This window comes from Aptenodytes forsteri, unplaced genomic scaffold (genome assembly GCF_000699145.1).
Source record: "Aptenodytes forsteri isolate BGI_AS27 unplaced genomic scaffold, ASM69914v1 Scaffold494, whole genome shotgun sequence".
Lineage (NCBI taxonomy): Eukaryota > Metazoa > Chordata > Aves > Sphenisciformes > Spheniscidae > Aptenodytes > Aptenodytes forsteri.
Genome location: NW_008794455.1, coordinates 135,176 through 158,042, shown reverse-complemented (window position 1 = coordinate 158,042; position 22,867 = coordinate 135,176). Strand labels below are relative to the sequence as shown.

General features: G+C 39.9%; 1 protein-coding gene across 1 annotated transcript; it reads left to right on the top strand.

The window, feature by feature from the left end:
- Window positions 1-1,968: 1,968 nt before the first annotated feature.
- MAN1B1 (mannosidase alpha class 1B member 1) lies at window positions 1,969-20,066 on the top strand. The gene is made up of 13 exons (XM_009290631.2): window positions 1,969-2,097; window positions 2,225-2,333; window positions 3,120-3,256; window positions 4,328-4,488; window positions 6,287-6,396; window positions 7,680-7,865; window positions 10,031-10,179; window positions 10,827-11,015; window positions 12,010-12,200; window positions 13,621-13,741; window positions 16,302-16,499; window positions 16,806-16,937; window positions 17,802-20,066. The coding sequence occupies exons 1-13, from the start codon at window positions 2,071-2,073 to the stop codon at window positions 18,003-18,005; spliced, it is 1,914 nt and encodes a 637-aa protein (XP_009288906.2). The 5' UTR covers window positions 1,969-2,070; the 3' UTR covers window positions 18,006-20,066.
- Window positions 20,067-22,867: the final 2,801 nt, after the last annotated feature.

The following is a 22,867-nucleotide window of genomic DNA, read 5'->3' as shown; positions in this document are numbered from 1 at the left end:
CGGGTACCCCCGGGCTGGTACCCGCCCTGAGGGAGCCCTATTGGGCTGGGGAGGGACGGGCTGTAGGGAGTGGGCAATGAAGGGCGTCCCTGGGCTTGGGACCCCCCGTTCCGAGCTGGGGAGGGGGCCTAAGCTGTGGGCACACGACGATGGAGATGCCCTGGGCTTTGGGGAGGAGTGGCCCCGGGCTGGGGGCTCCGAGAAAAACAGTGTTGGGGTGGCAGCTCTCCACCTGGTAGGGGTTTGTGGAGTGCAGGCTGCTTGAGAGTGCTCATATCTTAATTTTTATGAAGAGAGCTGGGGTGGGGGGATATGGTGTGTGTTTGTTTGAGGGGAATCCTGCCCTCTGCTAGTGGGCATTTGAGAGGCAATACTGCACTCTCTGGGCAGGAGTGGAGGGGGGTGAGATTTGGTCTTAGTGCCTTTGCCCTCTATTTTAGAGCTTGAAGAGGGAGCCCTGTCCTTTGCCCTAGGAGAGTCATGGGAACGGTTCTGCTTTCCGTTGGAAGGCTGAGCGTGAGAAGAGGGGTCTCTAGCAGAGCTGTGTGGAATTGACCTTCTTGTCTGCTTGGGGGTAGGGAGTGGGCAGGCAGCTTTACCGGGGGTGGGAGTCTTGGGCCGGAGAGGCCACGTGGGAGTGAAAGGGACGAGATAACCCTTGTTGCAGATAGGAGATGAGGTATAGCCACCTATAGAGGCTTTACAGGTGGGCAGATGAAGCATATGAAGAACTTGTTTAGGGACGCAGTATGGCAGCTTCTCTCTTATTAACAGCTAGGGAAATGTGGGGATAGGGCACAAGATGTTTCATCCTTCCTTTTATCCTTATTCTTTGTCAGCAAAAAAAAAAAAAAGTAAGATGGTGGTGAATGCCCTTATGTATTCTTCTGCCTCATTCCTACCCATCCCAAGACACCACAGTCAATGCCTCTTTTCCCATCCTACCCTGAGGAAACACAGGGCTGCTGGGTTTCAAGCATCCTTCTGCAGTTGGGAGATGATGATACGGTTGGCCATGCAAGTCATGCATGGTCATGCAGCCGAAGGTGAAGGAGTGGGATCGGCATCTTGCGGTGTGCATAGGGAAGGGTGTACAGGATTGCTGTACAGAAGTACTGTACTGTCAGCAGTGTGGGAGGAAAACAGGAAATGTGTGCTGTGGGGCTTGGCAACGTGAGCACATTCACAGTTCTTCACTGAAACATTTGCAGCCTCTGGTTGTTATTAAGAGGATGAGGACTATGGGAAGCGCTGTGAGGTGCAGAGTGGTTTGTAGGAAACTGCGGGTTGTTCCCAAGTGTAGCATTGGCACTGAAGTGCCCTCTCTGTATGCCAAAACCAGTAATTAGAAGCAAAATGCTGCTCTGGTGAATTTTTATAGGACTGTTAGAAAACTAACAAACTGGTAATTTAGCAGTTAATGTTTAACTCCAACTGCTCTCTCTATAAATGGAGGAAACATCTCCCTCAGGCTAATGTAGCATTTGTTGTCTGACTTTTAGTGATTTTGTTGTATATACTTCAGTTTTAAAAACACATTTTTGCCCAGGGCTAAACTTCAAAACATTGTGGTTTTGTCTCATTCGTTGTTCTGTTTACTTCATTTTCATGTTGAGGCGGGTTGGTGACTTTATTTGTGGTGGCAGGACCTGTTCTGCGTGACAGTTCCACGTATGTTTGTCAGAGGCCGGATGCCTGGCTTTTCTTGTCCAGTGGCTGGTGCTTAGCTTGTTTTGAGCCTTTCTTCTTTGCTGCAGTAACATTTTTAGTTTTCCTGCCACTTTCTTCTCTCTCTTATTTTGCATGTATGTTCTGCAGTACCTCCCCAGCCAGAAGGGAGGAAAGAGGCTTTTGGCTTATTTCCCAGTTGACATCTGGGCAGACGCACAGGTTAGCCAGCGAAGGTTGTGATGAAAGTCAGCGTGCTGTAGGGGATGCTCTCTGGGAATCTCGGCACTTGGCAGTCTCTGAGGTTCTTGCAGCAAGTGGCTCTGATGTTTCTCTGAGCCTGCTGTGCCATATGCTAGCATGTTATATTCCTATTTTCTCTATCATCAAAGAAAATAAGCAATGGATGTCTGCAGTTGGAAACAGAGGGTAAAATTAAACCTACTCAGTTTTGTGTTTCTTGCTCTGAATGAACCGATAAGAGTTTATTTTTGACTGAGTAGGCTCTTAATGTCGTGCTAAATATTCTTCCTCTTACTTATTTTCTCCCCTAAAGAAATGGAAGCAGCTGTCTCGACTACAGCGGAGCGTAATTCTCTTCCTGTTTGCCTTCTTGGCAGTCTGTGGAGTCATTTCATACACAAGCATGGGGGAACCGTGGAAAAGTATGTGTTCTGTATAGCTCAGAATTACCGAAGTATGGTGTTATATTTAAGAGATTGTTGTAGTTCTTATAACTAGTTTTAATTTTTATTGACAATGACTGGGTGTATCCATTAAAGTGCAGTTGTGAGATGATTTTGTGTGACATGTTTCAATGATTTGTTTCTGCTTAATCAGAAATATTTTTCATATGCCTTTTCATTGTTTATCTTGACTAGAGCAATGTTTTGTTTTTGATTAAGATTTGGAGGCTGAGTGGTGGGTTTGTTTTTTTTTATTGTTTGTATGCAGAAATATTTTTCATATGCCTTTTCATTGTTTATCTTGACTAGAGCAATGTTTTGTTTTTGATTAAGATTTGGAGGCTGAGTGGTGGGTTTGTTTTTTTTTATGATGTTTGTATGTAGGTATTGGTAACCCAAACCTAAACAGTAGAATGAGATAGTCCTCTCTTGGTTTTGATTGTTCATCAGATTAGAAATTCCAAGCTTTTCTACAGTACAAAGGCACATTTACCTTTGATATTATCTTACTGCCTGTATCGAGAAGCTAAAATAATAGCAATTTAAAAAAAGCATGTGCCTTTTAACAGCCTCCTTGTATATTAGGGAGAGTGTTAATACCAACAGACACTTTGTATCTAACAATTAGTGTGTGTTTATCAATGTTTTGTGAATGGAAACACTTTTTGGAGGTGCATCTAGTATGTGAGTGCAGCAAACTGTTATAAATTTCTAGCTGGAGCCTAAGCTGTTGATTCCTTGTGCTGAGCAGCTTTGTGTGTCTAGGTGTAACAAACAAATCGTTGGATGATCAGAGAACAGAACCAGAAATTCCTGGATTAAAGCTGGCAAATCCAGCCGTTCTACCAGCACCCCAGAAAGCAGATGCCAACCTTGGAAACTACCCAGAGCTTTCACCGCAGGTACTATGAGAAGAAATTAGTTTTATAAAGCTACCAAAGAGTTTGTGAAAGCTGCAAATAGTGCTTGGTTCCAACAGTTGTTGAGGAGAAAGGAATTATAACTTGCAGTAAAAGTTTGCTCTGGGTGGAATGCTCTCCTCTCAGGAAGGGCTTTGGTGTAGTATTTCTTGGCTTTACCTTTTTTATTTAAGTGTTTAGTATACTATTTCTTAATCACTGATATACCTAGGAGTGCCAGGACTTTAGGTCACAGTGACCTCTTACTTGAGGCTTCACTTCCCTGCTATGATTAATTTGTTTGGACTTGGAGTGCTCTGGACGTCAGTCTTGCTGTTGTGAGGAGCCTAAACAGAGTCATGGCTGAATATGAAAAGTAGGATACAGTCAGTGTCACGCTGGATTGGAATAGCTTTTCTGGTAGCTTGAAAAATAGTGGCAAACAGAACAGGTGTTAGTAGGTTTGAAGGGTTACATTTGTGGGGGATGCAGTGGGAAAGAAGCATGAACTGACTCTGTGGATTAGAGAAATAGAGGAAAACTGATTACTGTGTTGCTCTTCATGTATTTATCTCATGAACTTTGGGATTTCCAGTTAATGAATATGAAATTTTGTACTAAATCTTTCCCTCATCGTGCACAAATGTACATGTATTACTGTATAGTAATTCTTGGTATTATCTAACACTGGCATTGTGTAAGCTTTTTTTTCTGCATGCTTTTTGCTAATTCTAATAAAAATTTACTGTGCCTAGTAAAATGGAATCAAAGATCTTTACAATCCTTTGGCAGTGCCTTGTGTTAAATTAATATCTAGTAGCAGTAGAGGTAGTTTAAAAGTAATTTCACTGTGTAAACTTAAGAACGGGATAATTTTACCAAAAGTTTAAAACAAACAAAAACCCAAGGTCTTCAGCATACCTGCCATTCAGGGCAGAACTTGCATGCTGATACGATATCAAAATAAGATTTATCTGAAGTTATGTTTAACACTGGAATGCTGTTGATTTATGGTTTGAAATTGTTACTGTGTCTGACACATACCAACCACATTTTTTTTCTTTATTTTTTCAGAAGCTGCCAAAACCGCCTTATGTTCGGCGTGGTCCTTCCAATCTTCAGATCAAGCCATCACGGAGGGATGTGAGGCTGAAGACCCGACATGATAGCAGTAGAGTTGTAGAAGAGGTGGTCCAGGCTGATAAAGAAGAGAAAACGGAGAAATCCGTTATCAGGTAGAAATGTTTCCAGCAAGTTACAGTACTCCCTGCCTCGCCCCGCCAAGATCCATTGGATGTTGGAGTGAAAATTGTAAGGGCTCTTTGTTGCCTGTGTCTGAGGTTGATTTCTTCCCTTGCATATATTTGTTCTCAGGTCTGGCCTGACAGCTGTTGATATTGCTAGGCTGATTTATTTAATTTTGACGAATGTGCAGCTTTTCTTTTTTACTGTTTGCATCACAGAACTGCAGAGGATTTGGAGCCCTACAAGGTTGCCTGTATTTCTAATGCACTTAGACACTCTTAATGCTCAGGAGAATTCTCAGTGTCTGTAGGTTTCCACCATTTCTTTTGTAGTAAATATTAATGTACCAATATCAATACAATAATACTGTCACAAGTGTCTTTGTCCTGGGCCAGACTTGGAAAATTATACCAGTGTCAGTGTTGGTTAGGGGTATGATGCTACTAAATACAGTAAGCCCAAGTTGAACTGGCAGAAGCCGTAGATGTGTATGTAGTTGTGTGCATGTAACTGTACAAGATATGCTTACTCCTTTCTTACAAAAGATTAATCATACAGTTCACACACCCCTTATGCAGATATAGTAATATCTTTTACAGAGGGTCTATGCTGCTATGATTATATTTATACTAAGTAATTCCCTAAGATATTATTGATTGAAATCTTTTGATTTGGGAATAACTGAGGGATGTAACTTGGATATAGAAAAGACTACTACAAGTTCAGCAGAGGTTCTTAAGATTTGGAACACTAGGCTTGTTTTTTTTATATGTTTGTGTCCTTTTCAGCACCGTTCAGCAGAGGTTCTTAAGATTTGGAACACTAGGCTTGTTTTTTTAATATGTTTGTGTCCTTTTCAGCACCAGCACAGCTGAGCATCAGAACTGTGCCTACATCAGCGTTTTGGCCGTTGGTATTATCTGAAATCTCTCAGAACGACTTGAAGTGTTTTATTCCTGTGCTTACGCTATAACTCATAGAGTTAAACAGGTGGTAACAGGAAAACTTAGGAGAGCAATGAAAGCATAGTGAAGACTAGTTACAAATTTAAAGAATGAAAGTAAGAAAGGAAATGATGGGATTCATGTAAGTCATAAGGTATGCTGACTGTAAACAATATAAACTTTAAAGGTCCTGTAAGCCTGCTTCCCTTAGGAGGCATATCAGGAACTCAAAGGCAACATACCTGTATATTAAACAGCATGGTTGAGATTGTTTGATCTTGATATGAAGTTGGCTTGACTTGAAGTCCTTTCTGAAAGACTGCTCCTTCAGGAGATTCTTAATAAAAACCTGTAAAAACTGATTTATGCATCTGTGATAGTAGGGAAGGCTTGTGAACCCCTTGGTAGTAAAGCAAGTACTTTAAGTGGCTAGCCCTTTGTGCTTACTCATGATTTTTTTGATGATCATCATTTGTGTGGTACTATTTAGTGTTAGTGGCTCCTATGATCATTTCAGAACTGGTAGATAACAAAATACTTCTAATGCAGCATTCTCAGATGTTTTAATTCTTTTTAGAAGTTCTTTATTAAATTCCATTGCCAAGATATTTAATGACATTCCAAGAGCCTTTAAGACACATTTCTTAATCCAGTAAAATTTCTCTGGTGCAAATTACTTTCTTTGAACAGAAAAATTATCTAGTGGACAACACAGTTATTTTGATCCGTGATACAAAATCCAACTCTTGTTTTATCGAAGTATCGTGAGAAAAAGGAAATGCAGTCATTTGCATGACTTTCTGTGATCAAATTAAGTCTTAATTACAATCCCTTGTATTTGCAGCTGGAGAGGAGCAGTGATAGAACCTGACCAAAGCACTGAACCTCCGTCTATCAAAATAAAGGAACCAGAAAAACCTTCATCTGTGGAAGCTGAAGACCAGAAGGAACCAGGTAAATAGTACAGTTAACGATACCTTTATTTCTGTTCACTTTTGTGGTTGAAGTTGTGCAATTCCTCCCCACGCACATCTAATTTATTTATTTATTATTTTAATTAAAGGAAACAAAAAGCATAGGAAAGATTATTTACCTAGAACATCCAAGTCTTTCAGTGACCTTATTCCACCATGACAGCCTTCAGAATTTGAAAGTAGAGTTTAGTGACAAATCCTTGAAATACAGCCTCTGAGAGGAGGCAGACATTCCCATCTTTTGTCCAGGAAAGGATAATCTAAAGAGAGAGGGCTTGAAAGGGACAGCTTCCTTTTTCAGCAGTGGTTTTCCTTTTGTTCTGCAAATACAGGGAAAGCGACTTCCTCCATGAATTAAACTGAACTCTTTTTAAGGCTCACCAGAAAGCTGTAGAAGTTATTTTTCCAGCTGCTGTCCTTGTGGAGTAAAGAACCTGTTCTGCTTTCTGGGTTCATACGAGGAAGTTCTGATATGATAAACGTGGCATATTACAATGGGATGTATTTGGCTTTTGCTAGCTTAATATATATGGGGTTAGTTATGCTGCTTCTTGTTTCCCACTCTAGAAATCTTAGTTTGTTTATAATTTTTCAAAATTTCAGCTAATGAGCTTGACATTTTTCATGTTGGATGCGTAACATAAGTTCAACTTTACGGCAAATTGCGAGCAAAAATTTCAGTAGAACCATGGAAAAAGACATGGCTTTGTCCAAGATGGAAAATGTAAATTTTCTTCCTTTTTTGTATTAAATAAAGAGTTCAAGAGAAAAAATTTTGTATAACTGATTTTAAATTTAGCAGAAGCCAATGAATAAGACGGGGAAGATGAAGAAAAAATGGTGTGTGGTAAATTAGCCAAGGATTGTATTGTTAAGCATATATATTCAGCAGCTGAATTACAGTTGATTTAAGCGATCTTAATTCTGGTATTTCCTGACTTTCAGGTCTTTGAGCTTTAATGATACTCATCTAACAACTGTGCATGTGATTATTTTAATGTTTTATTTGCAGAAGTGACTTTTTTTGTCAGGGAGAGATCTCTGTTTCCACCTGGCTGAATTGCTGACCAGAAACACTGACTGGTTATTCCGCAGAGGAAAGGCTGTGCTGAAAAGAATAATCTGAGGGTGGTTTTTCCATCACACTGATCATTTAGTTTGGCAGAAAGTTTATTTTGGGTAGAATGCAGCAAAACGGTGTTTGGTATAGCTGCATAACTCCCCTGCAGAAGTCTTGAGCAAGGTGCTGTTTTCCTTTTGCAGTGCCCATAAACGAACGTCAGATGGCTGTGATAGAAGCATTCCGCCATGCGTGGAAAGGATACAAGGATTTTGCCTGGGGCCATGATGAGCTGAAGCCTTTGTCCAAGTCCTACAGCGAGTGGTTTGGACTTGGGCTTACCTTAATTGACGCCTTGGATACCATGTGGATTTTAGGCTTAAAAGAAGGTAACTTTTTTTCCTCCTCCATTTTTTTTCCCTCTAAAATAATTCCTTATTTTCTATTCAGGCAGTACATGTTCAGAGTTCTTTGAGGGGAGCATTTGTTATGTGTGGCCAGTAAGTTTAGTTTTCCTGTGAGGGTAAATACATACATACATATATATATATATAAAAACAATAGGTATAAAAATAAATATTAAAAAAACCCGCAACTATATTAAAGGACACCATTTTTCTTGGAATAGAATTTTGAGCCAGAAAAAAAATATTCTGCTGTATATATCTGCTAGAAACTGAGGAATGTATTAATAAGCCTCCTGACTTCTGTTTCTGTACTAAAACCCTCATGCTATCTTTGTTCCATTATACAGCCACTGTAGGCTTTCTACCCATCAGTCTTGGGTAGCTAGCCTGAAAGCTCCTAGGTTGTGTTTTATCACACCTAATATCAGTATTTCATATCTGGATTTAAGAACGTTGTTCCTGTAATGGATCAATGGATGGAGAAGGGGAGTGTTCAATACCTCCTTCCTGAACTGCTCTGCTGTCTGTATTTTTTCACAGTTATTCTGGAAGTGACTATGTTAGAAAACTTTCAAACAGATTTTAAAAACTAAGCCAAAAATTTTGCAATTCTGTTGCAAAAAACTTGCTTAATCAGTATTTAAGAGTTGTTTGGGGTTTTTTTGTGGTGCAGGGTTTTTTTAGCTGTATCTAAAAATTTCTGGAACTGTATCTATTTAACCTTGATAGATAGCCACCTTTGTAAACTTATCAATCATGCCAATTTTTTGTGTCAAGATAGGAAGAACAGAGCTGCTAGTAAGGAGGCAATAAACAGTGAAAGTCTTTCATGGTTCTCTCTCTTCTACCTTTGAAGTTTGTGTAAAATATTAAATCAAACGAAAACTCCATATCATGTGTTTGCAGCTCTAGGCCTGAGCAGGCTATCTTGAAGTTTCATCAAGTTGACAGTGTACTGCTTTTTTTTTTTTTCCATAAAAAATTAATTGTGAACTGCATAGAGCTTTTAAAATAAACTATTAGTCATCTAGATGTGCTGAAAATGGGTTCTTGGTGAAGGCTTCTTCATATTTTATAGCAGTTCTTTTGCTGATTGCCTTAGAAAGCTCCTGGGGTTTCCTCTGAATAACAAATGCTATATAAATGAAAGTTCTGTTTGAGTTTCTGTTTGAGGTTTCCAGTCTTTCTTATAAGCTGATGAATACTAACGCTTCTGTGAAAGAGGACCTTACCCTTTCTATTGTACTGCTAGATAGTGCTAACATCTGATGGCAGAGATTTTTCTGTGGTTCTTCTCCGTCTACCCAACACCCAAGACATTTTTTCTCATGAGGACACAGAGGCATCCTTTCACTTTAGAGTTAATCTCCTGTTGAATACCTTCCATTTCTGGGAAACCGGTTGTTCTTCTGTGCCTGCTCACAAGCAGGCATTTCTGGAAGTTGTGAGAGAGTTTCAGATAGCTCATGCCTCTAACAGTGAAGGCTAAGCTAACTCACATGCGCCCATGGAGTTAGACCCTGTGCAAAAGCAATCTTTGAGTGATGCTGCTGCTAAGCTGGCTGTTGAATCTAAAATGGCTTTTTTTACATTCCTTTTTGAATTAGTAGTGTGATAAACAACCATTTTTATTTCTGGGGAAAAAATTGCAGACTGTCAGGATTTTATGGGTTAAGTGCTGAAGTAGGAGGCAGGCTCCCCAGGACATTGCTAGCCTAATGGCTGTTAGCTATCTACCAAGATAACGGATAACAGCTTTGGTTTAAAAAGTTTTAATTAAAAAGTTCAGAAGGCTCTTGTGGAAGTGTAACTAATTGTCTGACAAGTCAAATGGATGGACTTAAAAATCAGTTCCTGGAGTATTTTAACAAAGAATTCCTCAATTTCTTCTTTTTTTAGACTATTAGGAACTTTTTATTTTGCTGGGCATTTCTGTCTGTATGCATCTGTGGTGCATGCTGAATAAGAATTAAGCTGATGGTAGCCAAATTTCTCCCAGCATATGCTCTTCATTTTAGTTTTCCACCTAAAATTATGATCTCTGTAGACAGACATAAGTAACTGTCATGGATATATGGAGTACTAATGTCTGTAGTTGTTGGAACATGCTAGAAGTTCATAACTGAACTACCTTTTATACTTTGCAGAGTTTGAAGAAGCAAGAAAATGGGTAGCAAACGATTTAGTATTCGATAAAAATGTGGATGTGAACCTCTTTGAGAGCACTATTCGTATTCTGGGGGGCTTGCTGAGCACCTACCATCTCTCTGGAGACAGCCTCTTCCTGGAAAAAGCTGTGAGTGACTAGTCTTACAAATGAAACTGGATTATGTATTCCGTATTGGACAAAGTTGAGGGAAGATTCATCTGAAAGTTAAATGTTGCTGTTTTTTAACAGTTTCATATTTTAAGTGGTGGGAAAGGGATTTACCATTAATCTTCTAAGCCTGTGCTGCTTTTTGCTCTCCGGATAACCTCAGAGCCTTGCTGTGTTTTATCAGGTATTCTTATATATGCCTGTTCTTCTGTTGATGAAGAGCTGGCCATAATAAAGTTCATGAAACAAAAGAGGAAATAAATGGTTGGCAAAGAGTAATAGTTGTCTTTTGTCACCCTTTCTTTGTGTCTTAACAGCATCAGCCACCTCTTTAAATTAGCTAGATGCAGTCAATGACTTCAGAATTACATCACGTTGCATAGGGATTGCAGACTTAAATGAGGCATGCAATACTAGGAACAAGGTAGAAACTCTGTAGTGATTACTATGAATAAATCCAGAACCCTTTTTAATTTTTGGCTTTCCTGCACCATCTAAAACTAAGCTGCTATTCTCTCTTTTTCTATCTGTGTGGTGAAAGAAAATCTAAAGGGGTGTGCGTGTGTGTATATATTTATTTTTTGTTTTGTTTGTTGTTTTGTCCTGTGCTCTTGGGTTTTCTTTAGAAAGACATTGGGAACAGGCTTATGCCAGCATTCAAGACCCCCTCCAAGATACCATATTCTGATGTCAACATTGGCCGGGGCACTGCACATCCACCTCGTTGGACATCTGACAGCACTGTGGCAGAGGTGACCAGTATTCAGCTGGAGTTTAGAGAGCTCTCTCGTCTCACTGGAGATGAGAAATTCCAGGTATGGAATCAATACACGGGGTCTCTGTAGTGTCTAAGTGACGTTAAATGAGTTGTGAAACTCTAGATGAGGGAAGGAAAAGAAACAGTCATTCCAATTATTTTCTTAAATACCAAAAAATAGTAGTGGAGGTGAATAGTTAGTTTTCTCCCTCAGAAACAGCTTTTGATTTAAAAAAACCAAACAAACCCAAAACCAAAAACCCAACCAACCAAAAAAAACCCCCAACAAAACCAAACCACAACAAAACCAAAGCAAACACCACCCCCAGCTTCCCCCAACCCCCCCAGTTTTTATCATTGACATTTTTGTTTGACACTAGGTTGTCAGATTTTGAAAAAATATTAAGCTAAACAGGGGACTGTGAAACTGTGCCTTGCTTAATGTTGTTAGAATTCTGTGTGCGGTTTCTTGATGCCATTATCTAAATGCAAAGAACAAAACCTTGGTGTTGCCATCCAAGGAACTAAAATGTGACTTACTAGATAAGGGTCTGACAGCAGGTCACAGTAGAAGGAAAAATTAGTTGAAATAAAAATAATTCCAGAGAAAAAAATATTTTCCACTCTTTTTGTTTGGTGATGTTGTTTTAAACTATCCACAGTTCAAGTTTTGACGAGTGCAGTTATTTAAAGAAGTTTTAGCTATTGCATGACTCAGGTAGTTGTTATTTTAGCTGGACTTCTACTTTGCAAATATGAGTAAGTCAGATCATAGTCCTGTGCCATAGTACTGGCTTTTGAGTGGGCTTGCTTGAAGGAAAGAAAATAGTTATAATTATTTCAGAGTACTTAAATGTACCCAGAACATCATGTTTTGAGAGTCAGCAATTTTGAAATCCTGTATTTAATATATTGCACGAGCTGAACTTGATGTCCCTGATGCTAATTTGAGGAAGAGTAGTTAAAGATTTGTTATCGGCCTGAAGTTACTAGCCACGGTTTTGTGCATCATTTATACCTGTAATTTATGTTTGCTATTTTATTTCTTTTAGAAAGCTGTAGATGAGGTGATGAAGCATGTTCACACCCTCTCAGGGAAAAATGATGGACTAGTGCCTATGTTCATAAACACCAATAGCGGGCAGTTCACTCACTTGGGTGTCTATACTCTGGGAGCCAGAGCTGACAGCTACTATGAGTATTTGCTCAAGCAATGGATTCAGGGTGGGAAAAAAGAAAATGAGTAAGTTCTTTCCACTTCTCATATCTGTGTGAGAATTATGTGAGCTGTAAAACTTTCTATTGTAGTTTGCTGCTTAAAGAAAAATAATCTATGGGCCCAACAGTTGACTGAAAATATCACTGTTTTTAAAAGCAAGCTAAGCAAGCAAGAGGGACCTGTGGTAAGTTGATGTAAAAACAGCATGAGAGTTAGGCTTAGTCTCAAAACTTCTCCTCCTCAGAAAACTTTTCTTCCTCAGCAAATCAGATGTGAGGGGTGTTACGGACAGGAGAAGAGAATTAAGTCTTTGCAGTAGATATGGAGCATAATTAGATGCTTCTGAAATACTGATGATACGTCATTTCACCAGCGATGTCTGTGTTCTTTCTGGGTTTGTTAGGGAAAGGTGAATCCTACAAGATGGCTGAGGTGGGAGATTTAATCCATAAGGAATAACTTTTCTTAGAAAGGAGACTGAAGTTTGATGTTTATGTAAACTTTGCTTTAGGTCTCTTATGTTTCTCTTATCTGCACTGGATAAGTGAAGGAGAATGTTTGCAAGGAGCAGAGGAATTAGAGGTGTTGGAAATGAAGGTTTCCTCCAAAACAAGACAAAAAAATCCAAGCAGTTTTTGTCTGCTTATAACCTAATTATGTTGGACTTATTCATGTCGAGGGGTTTAATGCATACAGTGACAATGTGCCTCTCTGAGGCATTTCTTTATATCAGAGCAGGTGCATCTCTACAAAGAAAGTTTGCATCACTGCTTTTTCCAAGCCATACCTCACTGTAAACAGAGAACCGTTGTCTTTGGAACCATGAACATGGCATTTTGTGAGCCTCAAAATGGAACTATTCAACAGGGTTTTTTTCCGCATAAAAGTACTTTGAAACAAGGGAAATTCCAATTAAATACTGTGAAACAATGTTTCACAATGAGAGTGGTCAAACATTGGAAAAGATTGCTCAAAGTCATTGAATCTCCATCTTCGGATGGAGATACTAAAAAATTGCTCGGATAAGCCCTCAGGCAACCTGATCTAATTGAATCTGCTTCAGAGCAGAGGGTTGAAGTAGAGATCTCCAGGAGGTCCTTACCAGTCTAGAGTTTCTGTGATTTCAATTACTGGACTTCTAAGGATTCCTGAAATAAAATCTGGTTACTGCCTAGAAACAGAGTTGGGGGTATGTTTTCTTTAATACTTAAATTTAGGGTTTACTTGAAAAGTAAACCAAATATTGCTACATGGTAGCAATAACTAATTAATGTCCAGTTGATGGTGACTTTGAAGATTTTTTTGTCAGTTTTCACATTTGGTTAAATATTGTTCTCTACACTGAAATAACGGTCTCCAAAAGGATTGTGCTGAACATCAGATATGATTAAATGTGTTCTGACTGCGTGTATGTGAGCTAACTGGGAATGATTTTAATTCACAGATTATTGGAAGACTATATGAGAGCCATAGAAGGAGTGAAAAAGCATCTTCTTCAGAGATCGCAACCCAAGAAGCTTACTTTTGTAGGAGAGCTTGCTCATGGCCATTTCAGTGCCAAGATGGTAAGAAGTACAACTGCATTTTAAAAAACAAGAACAAAAGAAAACAGAAAAACCACCACAAAAAAAAGTCAACAAATGGACAGGCAAACACAAAGCTTCTGTGCTGTCTTTCCCCCTCGCACCCCCCAAGAAAAAAAAAAAAAACAACCAACGAAAAAAAAAAAGCCAAGACTATATATATAGCCAGTGTGACAGAACTACTGACTAACTAGTTTATAGATACTAGTCACCTGTGCAAACCAGGGCCCTTCTCTTTGAGTAAATCCATTTCTGTTCCTGTAAGACTGAATATTTTGGTGCTGGGGTAAAATTTTCTTTCTCTTTTTTTCCTGTTTTGGTCATAAAATTCCAGTGGCTGAAACTGTTGAGGCAGTGCCTATTTTATGTATTATTTATTTTGATTAATTCAAAAATATATGTGGACACTTGCACATCTGGCTTTTCAGATTTACCTTCAAAAGAAGTAGGTGATCTAATTTTGTGTTACTGGGTAAAAAAAAAAATCTGATAATTTTGGAGGGTTATGTCCAGTCATGACATTTGTTTCTCTTCCTACATGTAGAGTTATTGAGTAAAACAGTATGCTGTTTGCTGTAGGGAAAATTGATTGATCTTAACTCCCTGCTCTTAATTTGTGCATCCATACTGTTTAAAATGCATTTTAAGATCTTTCAGTTAAAGATTTCATGCAAGTACAGGTATTGTGTGTGTGTGTGGCTTTTTAAGATGAGTGGTGTATTATTAATTTATGCATAGCCTTACATACACTTTTTCAATACCTGAAGTGAGCTTTACTGAATTCTTTGACTTGTTTGGTTTCTTGATGTAGTGGTTTTGAGATGTTCAGTTCTGTTTTTCAGCGTGTGCTTCTTGCATCTGAATTTCCCAAAGGCTCGCCAAACCTGCTGTGAGTGAGACCGGAGTCTGGGTTTTGGGTAGAGGGGGCTGTCCCATCCCAAGATATGACAGAATTGAATTCAGACAGATAGATTTGGCTTAGGTTTCTGCCTGTGTCGGTACACTTGCTCTGTTCCAAGGAGTCAGAGTTTTGGTATTTAATCAATTATTATTGGGTGAAAACTTCGACAGGTATCTTACCCTGGCCAACTGGAAAAGCGGGGGATGTTTGTCTCCTGCGTCTATGTTGACCTTCACCACCCTCAACCATTTCCTTTAGGACTGGACAAAGCTTTTAAAGGTCCCTACAGGTGCTGCTTGTGCACCAGAGTGTTTTTACTATGTTTTTGGGTGATGAGACCTGAGCTTTCATTCTGAATTTCATTTGAAATTCCATGTGACATTAATCTGTAATTCTTACATTCACAGTATCAGTGGTGGATTAGCCCCTGAAGGAGGACAATCAGTCTTGTATTGCAAATTGAATTTTGCTGGAGACGAGCTTTGGGCATTTTATACAATTTGTTTTCTGATGTGTTCTTCAACTGTCTGTGATGATAGAGCTTTCTTGGAAAGTTAACTAAATTAATCTTGATTGTTTACAAATGTTGCGCAGTTCTTGAAGTAACACTGCTCCTCTTGTCCTTTGAACAAATTGTTTGCTGTAGCAAGTAAAAGCTAAGAAAGAAATGTCCCTGCAGTCCTTTCATTGCTGCTGCTTTGTCTTGGGAAAGCAAGCGGGAATGCTCTTCACACGATCATCCCCAGGTGCCCCTCTTCCATACATACACGAAGAGCCAAAGATGTTTTGTTCAGGGTGCCTGGTATCTGTGGCATTCAGCTGGCTGTAAACAAGAGAGTAAGTCTAGGAGAGTTAGTGGTGGGCATGGGAGCCAGCTGTATCCCAGACTCTCTAGAAAAATGGTGCTCTTGCATCTTTGGTGCTCTATAGACGTGAGGGGTAATAGCTTTTTATTGCCCCAAATAACAAAGTTGCAGGAAAGGGGCAAGCTTTCAGGCAGAAGTATGCTTATCAGTGTTTTCCAGTTGCGTCAGTGGATCTAATGATCTCTGCAGATGTTGTCTTTCCTACAAGAACACTAAGGTGATTATTTCAGAATGATGAAAATCTCCTTCAGCTGATCTCTCCCCCCTTCTCCAAAGCTTTGTTTTCTGTGGCTGACTCCCATCTCTTTTCCATTTTAAGTTTAAAATTAAATTCAGATGATCAGTTTGTCCCTTATGTTGTCCCTTTTAGGTGTCTCTATTGAGAAACCTTTAGGTGATTCTGCCCACCCCCCTTCATGAGTTGGTGTGAAATGTATACTTCTGGTAGACCAAAAGACACTCTCTCTTCCCCCTTGCCCTGACCTGAGACCTTTTTTTCAGAAACTTGACATAAAAACACAGTTTTGTACATTTTCCAAATCAGCGATGTCTCTGTAATAATGCTGCCTGCCTCATGCTACACTACATCCCATTGTTAAAAAGTTACCCTCAAGTTTTTGGTACCTGAAATGTGTTTTGAAGAAGAGAAAGAAGAGGCGGGGGGGGAGAAACAGACACAGGGACACAGAGAGGTGCGCACGCACACACATACACACACACAAATACCTGTTTGTTGTGTAATTTCTTCCCCAGTAAGAGTTGTCTTGTCTTGCAGGATCACTTGGTTTGCTTTTTGCCTGGTACTTTGGCACTGGGAGCTCACAATGGATTGACTGCTGATCATATGAAATTGGCTGAAGCCCTTATAGAAACCTGTTACCAGATGTATGCTCAAGTAGAGACAGGCCTGAGTCCGGAGATCGTACACTTCAATCTTCATGCACAAAAGGGCCACAAAGATGTGGAAATCAAGGTGAACAGATAGCTGGCCTGAGCTGTAATTCGATGATTCTTCTATATCTCTATTCTGCTGTTGAAATTCCCAGCCAGATGTTGGTGATGTGCTCTGTTGTGGAGCAGCTTGTTCTTTTGCTGCCTTACCTTCTAGGTGTACCCTAGCCTTTGTTTTTAATTACCCCTGTAGTGTATTTAGAAGCTGAGTTATACATAATAAACTCTTTGGAGTAGATGGAGATGGGAATCACTATTTTTCTTCCTGAATGTGCCCTTGAGGAAATTCCCTGTCTGAATTATTCTTGCCTCTTTTTTTCTCTTCCAGCCTGCAGACAGGCACAACTTACTGCGACCAGAAACTGTGGAAAGCCTTTTTTATATGTACAGATTCACTGGTGATAAGAAATACCAAGACTGGGGCTGGGAAATCTTGCAGAACTTCAATAAATACACACGGGTAAGGTCAGCTTATAATGACCTTGTTCTGTCAGGACTGTATTTGCTCACTTGCTCTCTTCCAAAGAACTTTGGAAACCTACCATCTTTCAAGAGTCATCAAATACCTGTGGGGAAATTCGTAAGAACACACAGAAAAATTCAGTTCATGCAGTGCCTTACAGTTTGAGATACACTACTTAGTACATTCAGGGAAAGAACTTGTATTACATTGATTAAAAAGTAAAATACAGAAGCTGTATGCAGACTACCAAAGTGTCTCTGCTTCTTGGAAGCTGTCAGAATCCCTGCTGTGACTTTTTTTAGAATTTGGAAGCTGAGAAGGACCTGGCTGGATTGAAAGAATCCTTTGGTTGAAGTTGCCAAAAAAAAATTGCCACAAAATGGCATTTATGCTTTAATAGAGGGGTTTTTGTATTCATTCTGACTACAGTGCTCATGGAGATATCACTCTGATATGCTGTAAAAGTGTGGCCTAGATGCCAGTGGTCATTAAATATCCATGGTCTGTTCTTAAGAGAATAGGTGTGGTGCTCTAACCAACTCTAATACAGAAATTGCACTAGTTACTTTCTGTATGTTTGTCCAGAAACTTCAAGGGGGTGTTCTTCGTGATACCTCTTTAAAGTAAGCGTAAATGGACATTTTGCTTCATTTTATCCTCGTGGTTTCTTTTAAAGTGCAATGAGGTTTTTTCATAACTGAAGTTTTATATGTAAATGAAAAACAAGTATGAAATGAAAAACATGCTGATCTGTTTCTTAGCACTTATTTTCTCCAAGTGCATCTGGATGTTAAGAAGTGAAAATAATTTATTTTAGATTATCGAAATATACAAGATTTCTGCTTTTTTTTTTTGGCACAGGTTCCTACAGGTGGTTATACTTCCATTAACAACGTCCAGAATCCCAGTAATCCAGAGCCACGAGATAAGATGGAGAGCTTCTTCCTTGGGGAAACACTCAAATACATGTTTCTGCTGTTTTCAGATGACATAGACTTAATCAACCTTGACAAATACGTATTTAACACAGAAGCTCATCCACTCCCTATCTGGGTGCCAGCATAGACTGGGTGTTGGTGGACCTTTTTGGTGGCATTTTTATCTTCAAGTCACTTTACTTTTCAGGGTTTGAGGAGAGATGCTATATTGCACCTTTTATGGCTTAAAACAAACAAACAAAACCTTTGGGAAAGTATCTCTCGTTTGGAGAAGTCATGTCAGTCTTAAGTCTAAAACCTGGTTCTGGGATGGACAAGCTGTGCCATACTAAGCTGGTTTTCCTGGTATTGATGATGAGGCTCAGAGAATAATTGTAGTGTGGACCATGACATTCACGGGGCTCTGGTGAACCAGAACTCACTTATGTCAGTCTTACTAAATGCTCAATATCGGGAATGCAGCAAGTTGTCTTACAGCACAGGATTGTCCCTGGAGAGAAGGAATAAGCCTACAGGTTTCTGGTTTATTCTGGATTCACTGAAACACTCAGTTACAGCACCATTCCTTCATAAGAACGTATAGTGTTTCAGGTGGTAAGTGGAATAAACAAAGAACGGTAACGTTGTCCCAGGTAGAAGCAAAGCTGTCAGTATTGCTACTGATACTCTGATCTCATTCCAAACTACCGAGCTATGCTGCATCACGTTAGAAGAAGGAAGTGGCAGCAAAGCATCTGTTGTACAGTGTCTTAGTTTTATAGAGCACTTTGAACAATCTGTTCCAACTGTGGCTGAAATGAATGATGGAAGAGAATTTGCTGCTGGTTTGGCTCAAAGTGGTATATAATTTTGTAGAGGTATTGCAGTTTTTTAACTTATCTGCAGGAATGCAGGAGATAATGTGAAACGCAAGTGAAACTACACATGCATTTTATATATTATTTGCATCAGTTAGACTCAGGTATTCTGACTGAAAGCTGCTTTCTGAGGTTGGGCACTGGGAAAGCTTGTGAGCACATTAGGTATAACTCTGTCAGCCTTCTTCCGTCCCTTCCTGTCCAGATACTGCATTGTAAGGTGTTTGTTAACTCAAAACAAGCTTACAACTGTACAGCAAAGTTCATGTTAGTCGTCGTTTTTTGGATTGTGGAGAAATCTTCAATTTTTTTTTTTCCTTAGGAGTACTTTGGGTAGAAGTATTTTCATTAGTAGTATTAAAAGCAGACAGTCTAAATGTATTACAACAATTCCTGGTCCCAACAGAATTAGTGAAATCTGTTCAGTTGCTTGAAGACAAAGCAGACCCATTTCTTTTTAAGAATCTTATGGGAGCCCTGGGATCTTTCATTTTTGTATGTGCAAATAGATTTTAAACCACGGATTTGGAAGTCAGCTTTCCATAGTGCTTTTCCTTTTGGTTTTGTAGCTACTCGGACAGTCCTGTATTCACAGATAAGTTCTCAGAAATGTGCTTGTTCATATTTCTTAAAAGAGGTTGTTCTCACCAAAATGTCCTTTCCCCTCACATTAATGGGAGAGGTGGGAAGTACGCAGGTGTGTGGTAGTGACAGTGAGGTACAGTCCCCTCTAAATCTAGGGCTGCTAAGCAGAGCTAATTAAATCTGACTGTAATGGTTAATTTTCCAGTGGCTGAGGGGGTTATGTGTATTTTACAGTATTTGTAACCTTTGATTTGTAAAATAAGGTGGATTTTTATTTGTTTTATGCCGATCAGTTCTGTTTGCTGGGGTCAGAAGTTACACTTGGGACCACTATTTAAGTCTTTTAAAGAATATCTATCATTCCATGTACTAATGATGGCTTATGGAAATGGAGAAATTTTACAAATTATTTAAATGCACCTTTTTCTGTCATCAAAGGGACCCTGGGATTTGCAAGACATGACAAGTTTGTGCAGAATGTTAATGTTCCTCCAGTTCACATGCCACCAGTAACCCTGGAAATTAGTTTCTCACTTATGTGTGTAGTGGAATCCAGTAGCTGTAGCTTTTGTCTGCACAACTGATTTGCTCCTAAGACTTTTGTTTTCTTTGACATAACAGCAAAGAAGGAAAATGCTGTGAAATGTGGGAGGAAACACCTTCATTGTTTTTGTTTGTGGAGCAGGTTCGTGTTTCTGAGGAGCTGAGCTTTGGCTAAAAACTGAAGGCTTAAAACTGGAGATTAAAAAAAAAAAAAAAAGATAAATTTGGTGAGACAACCCAGGCCCTACTGACTTGTGTTGTTTTGGCCTTGTGCCTTCAATTGAAGCTAGGATTGAACCCTAAGTTAATGACTTTGCTATGGATTGTAAAACTTCCAGAGTTTGGTGTTTCACCTATATGGCAGCCCTACTGAGGAAACAAAGAGATTTCTTAGAAAGTGGAATACGTATAAATGCTCACCAAAAATCTGTTGTTGAAGTCTTACGCTAGTCTTAACGTAATCGACTCTACAAATGGGACAGTGGGAGACTGTTACAACTCTTTTGCCTTATGATTGGCTTGAGAGTAATAATCCATTTCATAATGAGGTAAAGGAAGGAGAGAAGAATAAATCGTCACTTTCCCAAACACACTTCTTGTCTTTTAGCTGAGCCTGTTGCTCCAACTGATTTCTTTTCTACTTAATTCTTCCTGGGAAACTGAATCTCTTTGCAAAGTGTGGCTTTACTGTCCTCGTCCTTTAAATCTGAAGTTAAGATTGTTCAGCTCTCTCTACCTTTGAGAACAAATGCTTGTTTCAGACTCCTATATCACATGTGAAATGGCACAAACCTAAACAATCTGATAAAAGCTCATCTGCTTCTTTCTGTTCTTTTGCAAAGGTCACTTTAATTGCTTATTTACTTTTACTTCCTTAACATAGTATGTTGTGTCAGATTAGTCTCTGAGCTTCACAGCCCATCTCAATTCCACTATGTGCTTCCCCAGCACAACAGAAGCTTTGCACGTCTCTGAAAAGTTTTCTTTCAAGTACTCTGTGGTTCTTTGAACCAAAGCCTTAACTGCAGGGTCTGTAATCCATTTTGGTGTTTCAATGTACTGGTACGCTTCTGATGCTTAAAGTCAAATGTTGCAGAAAGGCCATCTCTTCAGCCAGTGATTCTGTCCTTTTGCACAAACAGCTGCCTTGGTTTCTCTCCAAGAGCTTGAGTGCCTTGCCTAATTAAAATAAAACAAAAAAACCCCGGCCCCACCCAGATGTACTGTTCACTTACCCTTTCACTGAGAAACAGAAATGCGCATGGGCACAGCCACGCCGTGCTGCACAGCTGTAGGACTTTGGAGTCTCACACGCTGGGCTTTAAGCCACAGCTCAGAAAAAACCCATACCTGTTTGCTCAAAGAAAATTCAATAGATGAATGGGGCCACAGTTAGCATCTAATCTCTGAACTTTTTGAGAACTGAAGTCTCACTACAGGTCTTAAACTGGCAGTTTTACAGGGTCCATGGTATTAGCTGCCAGGGACCCCTCTGTGTTTCATATGGCTTTCCATTAGCAACATCTTCAACATTACATGCCAAGCTCAGATACAGCTGTATTTACTCCTCCAAATACTAGGCAAAGAATCCGCTTTGTGTCCTATTCTATACCAGTGTGACATTGCAGTGATGAGGGATGCAGACAGGATAGGTTTTTGCAACTAACATGTTTACACAGTTTTGTGAATTTCTTCTGCCCTTTAAGACTACTTTCCTTCGAGGAGAGCTGTGCACTCCTCAAAATAACCCTACAGGCAGTTCAGCTCCTGATTTCCAGTGCCACACTCAGTATATTTAACAAGACCAGTAAAGTGGGCATGTCATGATGCTGTCTGGCAAGCTTGCTGCTTCAACAGAAGGGTTAAGAGTTTCCTGACTTTGGATTCGGGAAGAACGGCTTGGGTTTTTTTGTCTCTGAAGTATTGCTAGAACTTACTGTCAAAGTCTGGAGGCCTCAGCTTCCACTAAAAACCAACCCTGAGTTCTTCAGAAACGGATGACTTGTGCTTGCCAGGAAAACCTGCTGATTTGCATGATCAGTTTTCAAGCTCTACTTAAAGGCATGTGACCAGAGGGACACTTCTTACTGTTTTGTGCAATGTTCCCATCCTGGTCATACTCCTCATGCTGGTACGTGATGATAAGTAAGCCTTCTCTCAACAACCCCACTGGTACAGGTCTTAAACCAGCATGGGGGCCCTGCCCATGGATGGTGCTCTGCGTCACTTACTCTCTACTTGCACTCCATTTTCCTTTTGTGTTCCCTGAAGTTCAGCCACAAGCAGCATTCCTGCGATGAGTGGTGGCTGCTGCTGTTGGGCTCTTCCCTTCAGCTCAGAGAGCACCGCACAACCAGGGTTTTCCACTTAGATCCCATTCTTCCTTGCCCAAGGCTTCAAAACGTTATGGACGTTTGTGGCACTGGCTTCAGACTTCTGCCACAGTTTCTGAAGCCTGTTTTTGTTATTTTTAGCGCTGCTCATCTATCATCTGCATGGCAGTCTATGTGTATCTTGTTTATCCCTTTGCCATAGCATCTGAAAGCCTTTAGTTCATCCTTCCGTATAAATCAAACCATTTGTGTCCCTCACACTTGTGGATTCCTTTGGGGCAAGTACTATCCGCAAGAGGAAAAGAAGAGATCGGTATAGTCCGTTACAAGAGGATTAAAGAACTATCCTTCTGGAAGGTCAAGACACCTGGGCCTCTGTTCACTCAAAGGCACAAAACAAGCCACTGGACAAAGGCGGTAACTTGCAGATCGCTTTCCAAAAGACTCACACTGAACTTGGCTGCTTTAATGCAGCCAACGGGTTGGTTTAATTAGGGTGCCTGCTTGCTGGGAGCTAAGGATGCTGTTAGAAGGGTAATACAAGCAAGATGTAATCCTCTCTGTCTGCAGACACATCCACCGCTGTCTGCTTTTTTAATGTGGTGCTAGTCCTGAATAATTGCTGGGGTACAGCAAATCTAAATTCTGAAAAGTTGGTGGGGGGTGTCTGT